This window comes from Leptinotarsa decemlineata, unplaced genomic scaffold, assembly GCF_025532065.1.
Source record: "Leptinotarsa decemlineata unplaced genomic scaffold, Ldec_3_MD MMD2_tig00078340_RagTag_RagTag, whole genome shotgun sequence".
Taxonomy (NCBI): domain Eukaryota; kingdom Metazoa; phylum Arthropoda; class Insecta; order Coleoptera; family Chrysomelidae; genus Leptinotarsa; species Leptinotarsa decemlineata.
Genome location: NW_027412723.1, coordinates 217,443 through 228,887, shown reverse-complemented (window position 1 = coordinate 228,887; position 11,445 = coordinate 217,443). Strand labels below are relative to the sequence as shown.

The following is an 11,445-nucleotide window of genomic DNA, read 5'->3' as shown; positions in this document are numbered from 1 at the left end:
AACTGAAATACCTATATTGAGGCGTTCGGACCGTATAAAAGGACACACAACAGGATGACACGTTCAGATAGAGTAAGGGCCTAGAGGATGACAGCACGACCAGCTCTCGAAGGCGCACGCAGATAATTAAACAGAAGTTATAGAACTTCAAATCTTTTTTGTTACTTACATTATTATAGGAAGTTTAATACAGTCAAGCTGCTGAAAAATAATTCCATGAAAATCAAAAAATAAATAGATAAGTACTCTTTGATCATTCCCATATTGATTTCAATTCAAGAGTCATCGGTAGACAGCTGTTTCAGCCTAATGGGCATCGTCAGTACCGGGCAGGCGGTCATCAATTGAAGACAAAGTGAGAAAAAACCAAAAAAGTACTTGATAAAAATAGCTGCGTAAACGCAAGCGAAACATAAGTGGTGTGACACCCAAGTCAACTTTTCAAGTTTTTATGTCAGTGTGGGTGGTTTGACCAATCAACCGACAACTGCGGTAGCAGAAATTTGGGAAGAATTTGGAATTATTTTCCAGCAGCTTGACTGTATTAACCTTTCTAGATTTTATATCATTTCTAGAAACATGTGGATTCGTTTTCCGATGGCATTTCAAGATGAGATTTTATTAAAATTAAGACAACCCGAGATCTAGCTGAAAGAGTGTAAGAGTATATTTATAATTAGTAGCATTATCATTCTGATAATTCCCATATTGATTTCAATTTAAGGGCCACCGGTAGACAGCTGTTTCAGCCTATTGGCCATCGTTAGTATCGAGCAGGGAGTCTTCGATTGAAGACAAAATGTGAAAAAACAAGAAAAGTACTCAATAAAAATGACTGCGTAAACGCAAGCGAGACATAAGTGGAACCAGCTATTATTGGTGTGACACCCAGGTCAACTTGCCAAGTTTTTATGTCAGTGTTGGTGGTTTGACTAATCAACCGACAACTGCGCTTGCGTTTATGCAGCTATTTTTATCAAGTACTTTCTTGGTTTTTTCTCATTTTGTCTTCAACCGAGGACCGCCTGAATGGTACTGACGATGCCTAATAGGCTGAAACAGCTGTCTACCGGTGGCTCTTAAATTGAAATCAATATGGGGATGATCAAAGAGTACTTATCTATTTATTTTTTGATTTTCATGGAATTATTTTCCAGCAGCATGACTGCATTAAGCTTTCTAGATCTTTTATATATATATATATATATATATATATATATATATATATATATATATATATATATATATATATATATATATATATATATATATCACTATTAATGTAAGTTACAAAAAGTATTTGAAGTTCAATAGCTACTGTTCAATTATCTACGAGCGCTCTCGATAGCTAGTCGTGCTGTTATCCTCTAGATCCTACTCTATCTAAACGTGTCATCCTGTTGTGTGTCCTTTTATACGGTCCGAACGCCTCAATACAGGTACTTCAGGTACTTTTGCTGAACTTGCCTGTATCTGGATTACATCAGGTACTATGAGCACAAGAAGGCATACATAAACCCAATAGTATATAAATGAAACCTCGCAACACACGCCATACAAAACAAACATAATTTCCCCCCACCAGAGAACATAAAACTCAGTAGATGAACAAGGCCGATACGGCTGCCAACGTGAGTGGGGGAAACGTCTTCGACGCAGGATGGAATGAATATCGGAGAGGTTCAAAGAGCGTGGACCCCCTTGCCTCGCACCCCTTAGTACTCCACATCACCACTCAGGCCCTTTCGAGACTTCAAATCACCCTTCGGCCCCCTTGACACGTTTCAGTCACGTATTTCTAATTAAAAAAAATTCATAGTTATGAGAATCGAACCCCGGACGTTCGCGTGGTAGACATTGTCCTCAGCCTCTACACCAACGTAAGAGATTGAAAGTAACTGCGAATGTTGGGTATTTATAGCGTTGGTTTTGTCAGGACCGAAATTGACTCATTCATTATACTTGATAGCATTTGATACATTTGATATGGGATTGGAAAGAAAACGATGTTCCCTACGTCGTTGGTGGACAAACATTAGAATTATAATGGCATTCAGAGAATGCAGACGTGAAGTAGAGGAATTTGAGAGACGTGTTCAACATATAAGTAATGATATTCAATTATATGAGGAAAAGAAAAAGGGTCTCAAGCAGTTGAATAATTTACACATTCAAGACAAAGTGTTCCAGCCTCAGAGTGTAGAATATGTCGTCAACGATGCTGAAAAACAAATTTTGTACTTCCGACTACAATAATTTTTATTCAATATGTAATTATCGCTGTCGCTTATCGATAAAGCCAGACACGTGGCTCAAAGCGACGAAACAAAGGCTTATTTTTTGATTGCATAATATGTCATCACCTATTTTCCTATTCTCACTCAAGGTGTCATTGATCACTGTCAATGCTGAATCAGCATTTAATGCTGAATCAGCATTGACTCTTATTTCGCCTCCTGCGAGGCGAAATAATGAGTTAGTTGTATCAGTTGAAGGTGATACCAGTAACGAGTGCAACTAATCAACATAATCCTCTTCTCATTTCCACCGTCTTTACGGACAGAGCTCTCTTTGTCATCGATTGTTCCAGAAGGGATGAGAGCATCAAAAGTTCCAGTGTTGATGTAAAACTTGAAATCGAAGAATCCGAGGAATTTTCTCAAAATATTAGAGCCTATCTCATCATTGTGCACGACACTGTCATAGAACACCTCCCACTCAGCAAAATTTTTAAAAAATGGAACTGAACATGTGATTTTGCTTCAGTATCAATCAAAGAGTCAACATGAGAATAGCTGTTGTAGATATTCAAGGCTTCACCGTCGAGCAAAAAGTCCATCCTAAAGTAATAGCCATTAGGATTGGAATTCAGTTTAGTTACTTTTTACTGCTGCCAAACACACCATTTTCCTGTTTGAGTAAAGAAGATCGCCGTACCTCCTGTTACTGGGAACGAAACATTCACGGATTGAGGTATTCTTCTGGCTTTGTGGAATATAATTAATTGGATACCATCCTCACGGAAAATCTACAAAGTGTCGATCATTTATGTGCGGGGAAAAAAAAACATGACTTTCTAACTGAAAAAATTCCACGAGTTGAATATACCTACACGCGTTGTGAATTTGGAGGGCTATGACAATACAAGATGGATGGTTCCCACATTCGACAACAACGAAGATGTCTTACCCTGTATGCATCACATTCGCAACCGAACCAACTACAATTACAGTCTCCGAAACGTAGATATTTTATACAAATGGCTTTGTGATATATTACCAAAATAAAAATGTATAATGAATTTTTATTCAAAATCATTTCTTCTTTTTTATCCAACCTCACCGCCTTATACCCTTAACAAAAAATTGAAAAATTATGCAAAACGGTCGAAAACGCACGAAAAACGATCGAAAACGCATGAAAAACAATCGAATACTCACGAAAAACGATAGAAAACGCAGGAAAATTGATCGAGAACACACGAAAAACGATCGCACGCAAAACGGTCGCACGAAAAACGATCGAAAACGGTTGAAAACGCTTGAGAAACGGTCTGAAACACACGGAAACACGGTCGAAACTTATGCAAAATGTCATTGTCGAATACTTCGCTCCCCAATTTTCGAATGATAACTCCACAACGCGTAAACCCTCGACACTTTTGGGTCTTCTCTTTCTCCTGATGATGCTAACTTGGTTAACAAACATACGAGACTCAGTGCCCTTCTGGCATGTTGGAACGCTGTTAAACCGACATTATTCTTCTTAAATGATATAATTTTGACGCACCTTGTACACTTCGACGCCATGTTTTTTTCTTCCAATGATGTATTTTGAGACATCCCGTATACATTGAGGGATCGCAAGTTGAACTATTGGGTTGTTATATTTTTTCTTAAATCTGATTCATTATTATTAATATATCACTTTCGTTCCAATTTTCATCGAGTCGTTCACGCTTAATTTTGAAATCGACAGCACCTGCTTGCACCAGCAACGTGAAATCTCGATACCATCTCCATCTCTCTTTGCCTCGATTACGTCAGACGCGTCTCTCGCTCTTATACATCTTTATATGAAATATTAATTCTTCCCCAAATCTAAGTATATTTTGCTATCTTCAACATGATAATGACGATTACAACTTCCCTAACATTCTACGGAAATCAAAAAATTGCGGTCTAGTATATAAAATGATTCAATTTCGGTCCCGACAAAACTTACGCTGTAAATACCCATCTTTCGCAGTTACTTTCAATGTCTTACATTGGTGTGGAGGCTAAGGACAATGTCTACCACGCGGACGTCCTGGGTTCGATTCTCGTAACTATGAACTTTTTTAATTAGGAACACGTGACTGAAACGTGACAAGGGGGCCAAAGGGTGATGCGGAGTCTCAAGAGAGGTTTGATTTATATACTATTGGGGTTAATGTATGCCTTTTTGTGCTCATCGTACCTTTTTTGGATCAGTTTTTTCTTGGTTTGCCCGATATAGAATTTGTTGCAGTCCGACCATTGTATACTGTATATTCCGTTTTGGTTTTTGCCTTCTTCTTCTTCATAGCTATTTATTTTTTGTGTAATTTTCGTGTTTGGGTTGTATGTGATGTTGATGTTCAATGGCTTGAAGATGTTTGTTAGTTTTTGGTTTGGTGTCCTGCGTACGCACACACGTACACACAACAGGATGACACGTTCAGATAGAGTAGGGGGATGACAGCACGACCAGATGTCGAAAGCGATCGCAGATAATTAAACAGAAGTTATAGAATTTCAAATCTTTTTTGTAACTTACATTAACAGTAAAATACTGAAAATAAAGGAAAAGTAGTTGCATCACCAATATATATATATATATATATATATATATATATATATATATATATATATATATATATATATATATGAAATCTAGAAAGGTTAATGCAGTCAAGCTGCTGGAAAATAATTCCATGAAAATCAAAAAAATAAATAGATAAGTACTCTTTGATCATTCCCATATTGATTTCAATTGAGCCACCGGTATACAGCTGTTTCAGCCTATTGGGCATCGTCAGTACCGGGCAGGCGGTCCTCGATTGAAGACAAAATGAGAAAAAACCAAGAAAGTACTTGATAAAAATAGCTGCGTAAACGCAAGCGAAACATAAGTGGAACCACCTATTGGTGTGACACCCAAGTCAACAAAACACCAACACTGACATAAAAACTTGGCAACTTGACTTGAGTACAATCATGATAATGTCATTACACTAAAGAATTTTCATCGATCCATGAGTTGTGATCTTCAGAGAATCCCAGCCACTTTACATAGAGGCGATGTCCTTTTCTTTTTAAAACTCGCTCCACCAAATACGTATTGGGATCTTTCGTTTTATTCAACTCCAGCCCATAAAAACAGCCTTTGATTGGTTGCCCATTCACATCTTCTAATGCATAAGTTATAGGTTCTGTATTATTAACTTTCACAACTTTGAATATTTCAGCTGTAAAATTTGCTGTATAACCTTTATCGAATGCATTTTTATATTTGCTGATTCGAACACTATCCCCAATGTTAAACGTACTTTTTTTACGTTTCACATGTGGACTCTTAGATTCGGCATACATTGACAATTTAGTAGACTGTTTCACATCTGCAGGTTTCATACCAATCGTACGATGAACTTTGTTGTTATACTGACGAGTAATTCTAGGAAGAATGTTCAACCACTTGTAATGACCTTGAAGTGAAAACTCCTTATAAAGCCAACTCTTCAATGTTCTGATTACTCGTTCTGCAATTGCAGCTTTTTTTGTGCTGAATGTTGAGTAATGATTGATGTTGTGTTTCTTCATTAACGATGAGAATTTCGAATTATAGAACTCAGTACCATGATCAGATTGTAAATTTTTTGGAGTATATTTAGCATCTTTCAACACGCTTGCCATAGCTGCAGTAACTGAATCACCAGTTTTATTCTTCAACGGCCTTGACCATACAAACTTTGAATAACAGTTGATAACTATAAGGATGTACCTACATCCCTCATTTTCTTTAGAATATGGTTGCATTTCCATCAAATCCATCTGCCACAAGTCAGAAAAACCCTTTATTATTGTCTTCCGACGGGGGAAATTTCGACGCGCCGGCTTGTGTATTTCTTTCACAACCTGCCATTTTGCATTACTCATATTACTGCTCTAAGACTTCTTCAAGATGATAAAATTGAGGAATCACTTTTCTACTGTTCAGGTGCAAGTGTAACGATTGACTATTAAACTTCAATGACTCGCTCAGTAAAAGTATCAACCAACTTAGCTATTACGTCAGTTCGCTTTTCCACATTATTCAATTGATCAGCTAATGCAGAAGTGATGAGTGCATTTTTGTCAATGATTATTTGCACCTCATTATGTTTTGAATCAATATGTTTTCCGATGTTACGTAGCGTTGATGCAAAGAGTTCTGGAAAATGAACCATATTATAAGGATATTGATAAGACATACGCAGAAACGTACAAATACCTTACCCAATACAGTGGCGATAATATCACCTCACTGAGTGACATTGGCGACATTTTCGATACCCTTTTTATTGAAAATGAATTTGAGTATGATCTACCTCCTTGGACAGAAGCAGTTTTTCCGGAACCTTTGACCACACTAGGTGGATATTTATTCCAGAGTTTAGGATATAGTACAACTTTGGCTCGTCTTGGTGAGATTTCCTAAACATAGTACCTTAAGTTAATTACAGCCTGAAATTATGAAATTATCAAGTGCTATGAATAGCACGTTGAAAGGTTAGACCTCTTTAATATTCATCTCGCACAAGTTTAAACTCTTGAGATTTATTGTTCGTAAATAGGATACAGCTGGTTAACATAAAACAGATTTTGAAAAAAAAATCTGAATTTTTCAACTTGTTCATTGTTGATGATGATAATAGCGGAACGTTTTCTAAAAGAAATACCGATTCGACAAATCTCTCGAAATAGTGAGTTCATAGAGATAGATTTAGCTTCCAGGTTCCACGAGGTTTAAAATTATGGATTCGAATAGAATTCACCTAAGTACACTCAGAGAAAATTTTCAAATCATCATTCAAACAATAGAAAAATTCACCCATTTTAGTGAATATCAGGTTACACCCTTTCTGAGTGACAAAAAATTCGATTTATTCTTCCTAGTTAGTTTTTTACCTACACAAAAAATTTTCTCAAGTTGTGAATAAGGAGTTTTAAAAATAAAACATATGGGATATACCTTTTCATCTTATGAACTGTTCAAAATTAAGACACTCCATATATTTTCCAAAACTAGAAAGCACGTTTTGCTAGGTTAGTATCACCAGAAGATGAATGAAACTGATACCTCAAAACTGATTTACATAATTTCATATGCAACTGAATCAACCATTATTTTTGGTAATGGGGGTTATTGAATGCGTTAGTAGTACAGTTCATTGTTTTAATTTATAATTGCTTATGGTAATGTCCACTTGTCATGATACCTTGTATATTCCAGGTTGGTACTCATGATTATTACCTAAGAGAGTGGACATTAGACTGTTTGGATTTGAACCTTTTTAACTTTCCTTAAATTTCATTTCATTTAATTTAATTTTGGGAGGCGTCTAAAAGTATTTTGTCATCCAGACGTCTCAACAATTCACAAGAATGTGTTTTGTGGTCAATCTAATTTGATCAACATAAATTCCAACTTTTCTTCCTATATACCTCTTTTTGAAGACGGGATAAAATCCATTTCCAAAGTGGACACCGAATTTTTGTTATGAAACAAAACCCAAACTCATTTCAACAACTTCAATAAGACTAAGAGCCTAAGAGTGAGGTTATAACATGTTTTCGTCCCAACTAAGACAATATTGTAGTAGTAAGACAATTTCTATGTGAGAAATGAGTATATCAGCAACAGGGAATAAAAACATTGGTGAATTGATGAAAACCATATGAGGTTATATATAAAAAACATTTTTTTGTTAATGAAGTATTTTTGTAGAAAACAATGAAAAAAACATACTGCCAATGTTTTGCTAAAGTTTTGAATTTCAAGTATATTTCCGTTTACAATAAAATTAATGTTTATCGATTCTAGTTTTTCATCAGTAGCGACAATCACCACACCCTTGAATTTCAAATTGCCAAAAATCATCGGTTTCATTCAGGAGTCAGCATGTTCAGTAGATCAATACATATGTATTTCATTATTTATCAATGTGCAAACATCACTCTTCGCAAGTTTTCAAACAAACATGTAATTGAATACTTCTCAGGATTGAGAGTAGTCAACTATTACTGAGTACACCTAAAAAATGAGTGATAACTGCATAAACTTCTTTACTCTCTGCCAATTGTTTTGCCTGTTACACGCTGAAAACTGGAATCTGGAATAGACTGTAGTAGACCGTGCTTCTTGACTTTGTAATACGAATAAAGGTCTCAAAAGGGAATTAGACATAATCAAAAACGATCTTCAATGGAATAGTAACTATAGATTGATGGTAGAACAGACTTTGATTAGAAGAGAAAGAGAAGCCGTCATGACCAGTGCTTGCCTTTCCTACATCAGAGGATTGTCGAAAAGGATAAAAAGAATTGGGTGCGAGTACAACATCAGAACCTACTTCAGATCTGGAAACACCATACGTAGCAGTCTCACGAAGACCAGGCCACCAAACGCGGACTGCGATTCCAAAAATCGATATAGGATTTGCCACACTGAGAGTGTGGCAAATCCTATATCGATTAAACTAAGAGACTATTCAAAGTCCGCATTGCTGAGCAGAAGAAAAACACACAATAAGGAGGAAACAGCAAATCGGAAAGAGCAGAGCATGTTTGGATTCATTGACATAACATCAAATGATCTCAAATTGAGATCATTCTCAAGAAGGAACTCTGAGGAGGGAATTCAAAGATACTCCACATACGTTGTCCAATTACGCAGTCAGCCAAGCTAGCGTAGAAATATGAAACATATGGAAACCCATAATCAAGCGGAAAACGTTGAACTCCAGCCAAACGTTCATCCCCCGCTGAACCGGTGAAGCGGAGATAGAGAAAGATTATAGGTGAAAGCACCCGAATGATCTATAAAAAGTCATCTCTCGGATGAATAGTCCAGTCAGCACTCGAAGACGATTGTGGATACTAACAATCGAAACGTTGTGAAGTAACTTGGCTTGAAATCTTTCAATTTTTAGTTTTTTCCAATTGTTTCATTTCCAGTATATTGCCTAATTTTCACTTCATAGTATTTTCATTTCAGGGTTTTTTGCTAGATATAATTGTTGTTCTCAGCTATTCATTTGAATTTTCAATTTCATTTGTTCTTCCAGGAATTTCGAATCGTATTATCATATCATATAATGGAAGTCCGAACTGATAAAGTTCACGATGAAACATTATCAAGCACACACAAACAAACGTACAAACGTGGATTAGAAATATGATAACAATATTTTCATATCACTTCATTTGTATCCATTTGTTTCATTCGTATCATCATAACAAAACAATATTTTTTAGGAGCTGGAACATTCCTTAATGAAGTGATAGACCACTTCGAAAAAATGAGAGAAAATCCTTCCAGTGGTCAATTTTTCAGAATGTATAGCGCTCACGATAACAATATCGTCCAAATACTCTCAGCTCTCGGGGCATATGAGCCTCACGCTCCATACTACGCAAGCAGCATCTATTTTGAATTGAGACAAGCTAATTTTGGGGTTTACCATGTCAACATCTACTACAAACAAAAGGATGTTATCCAAAAAATAACACCGCGAGGATGTTTTCAGTTCGATTGCAACCTAAATAATTTGAAAAACCAACTAAGTGATGTCCTCATTAATTCGGATACATGGGCTGAGGAATGTGCCTCCTGAACAAGATTCAATTGAACAAGATTACAAATTGTATGCAGAACGTTAAAAAAATTAAATTTCAGAGTATTTTACAGAAAAAAAGTTGTTTTCTAGTCCCTAAATATTTATGTGAGAGAAAAAGACCTTCTAGTCTCATTAAAAAAAAAATAGGTAACAAGAAGCAGTGTTGAATGTTACTCTTGACTACTACCAGTGATTTGTTTCAAATAGTGCTAAGAGTGAGAAGAAATTTGTGTTGAGAAAAAACCCGAGCACTTTGATCGTCACCTTATCGCTTTTGATGATGTCTACCGCAGTAGTAGACCCAATGGGCATTGGACATTGAAACCTACAGAGCACGGCCAAAAAACTAAAAAAATAGCTTCTCCGGCCCTGAACGTTCACATTCATTGATGAGTCGACATATTATTCATGTAAATAAATATATATCAACGGTGTTTGAAATCCGTTATCAACAGATACATTACATGATACATCTGTAGCTCTAGTTGAAAGCTCCATATATGAAGGTCCCATGTGCTCAGAAACTTTTCTGGAGCTTCCTTGATCTTGTGGGTATATAGCCAAGGTCTGGATGACTTGTACTATTCATTGTTTGATGAACTTTTATATTTATATTATTAATATTATCATTGATGTCACTGTTTGATGGTCTACATTAGCTATTAATGAACCTGAAAATCCTAAAGCAATACATGAATACCATATTTTTGAGCATTATTCAACCCCAAGATTTCTCCTGATATCACTATTTTCTCTATAGAAAATTCAGCAGATGAATCTCAAAAATTGTTTCCATTGGTATTCCGTCAAATTATTCACTGAGTATTTTTATAACACTTTTTACAATGAAAAAACTGATTAATACAGTTCATTGTATGATTTTCATTATAGAGGGTTTTTACAGAAACCGCGACACGTGTTTTGCTATACAATAGCTTTTTCAAGCGTAAACGGTTTTTGTAAAACCCTTTAAAGTGAAAATCATACAAAAAACTATAATAATTATTTTGAATATGGATTTTCGTCAATTATCTGCCAGTCCTATTCAATTACTTTTTACAATTTTTACTATCTATATTTTTTATATTTCTCTTGATAGGTTGGAATTTCCTAGATTCTCTAACCCCCTACATCAGAGAGATAATTTTCAGTATATGTATTCATTATTTACTGGTATCTATAACATTTTTTTTTCTTCATTGTATAGTTTGAAATATCCCAAATAGCATTCTTATTCAATTCCAAGTCCTTTTCTTTTTTCGATGATAAATACATTTCATAACCCGGTCTGAAATAATTTAACAGTGTTTGTTAAAATTCATCAATTCATTGAACTGAAACACTGTGTATAACCTTTTAGATCAATAAAAAATGTGTATTATTCAGAAATATATATTTAACAATAATTTATTAACAACATACGACAAGTTTTTAATCGGGACTTCAGCTTGATCTCGTATGATACTCTGAATAGTTAGACACTGCGCGCGCTTTGCCCTTTATCACGAAAATGAATCAAGATATGAAAAAATGTTTGTTCAAACAAA

At 35.5% G+C, this 11,445-nt stretch overlaps 1 protein-coding gene across 1 annotated transcript; it reads left to right on the top strand.

Moving 5' to 3' along the window:
• The first annotated feature begins 6,438 nt into the window (after positions 1-6,438).
• On the top strand, positions 6,439-9,990 carry LOC141486991 (lysosomal acid phosphatase-like). The gene is made up of 2 exons (XM_074185595.1): positions 6,439-6,703; positions 9,537-9,990. The coding sequence occupies exons 1-2, from the start codon at positions 6,439-6,441 to the stop codon at positions 9,893-9,895; spliced, it is 624 nt and encodes a 207-aa protein (XP_074041696.1). The 3' UTR covers positions 9,896-9,990.
• Positions 9,991-11,445: the final 1,455 nt, after the last annotated feature.

Excerpts from the sequence above, each read along its gene's own strand:
- LOC141486991 (XM_074185595.1), top strand. The coding sequence starts at position 6,439 with ATGCAAAGAGTTCTGGAAAATGAACCATATTATAAGGATATTGATAAG. Across the intron at positions 6,704-9,536 it reads TACAACTTTGGCTCGTCTTG|GAGCTGGAACATTCCTTAAT; the intron begins GTGAGATTTCCT and ends AATATTTTTTAG.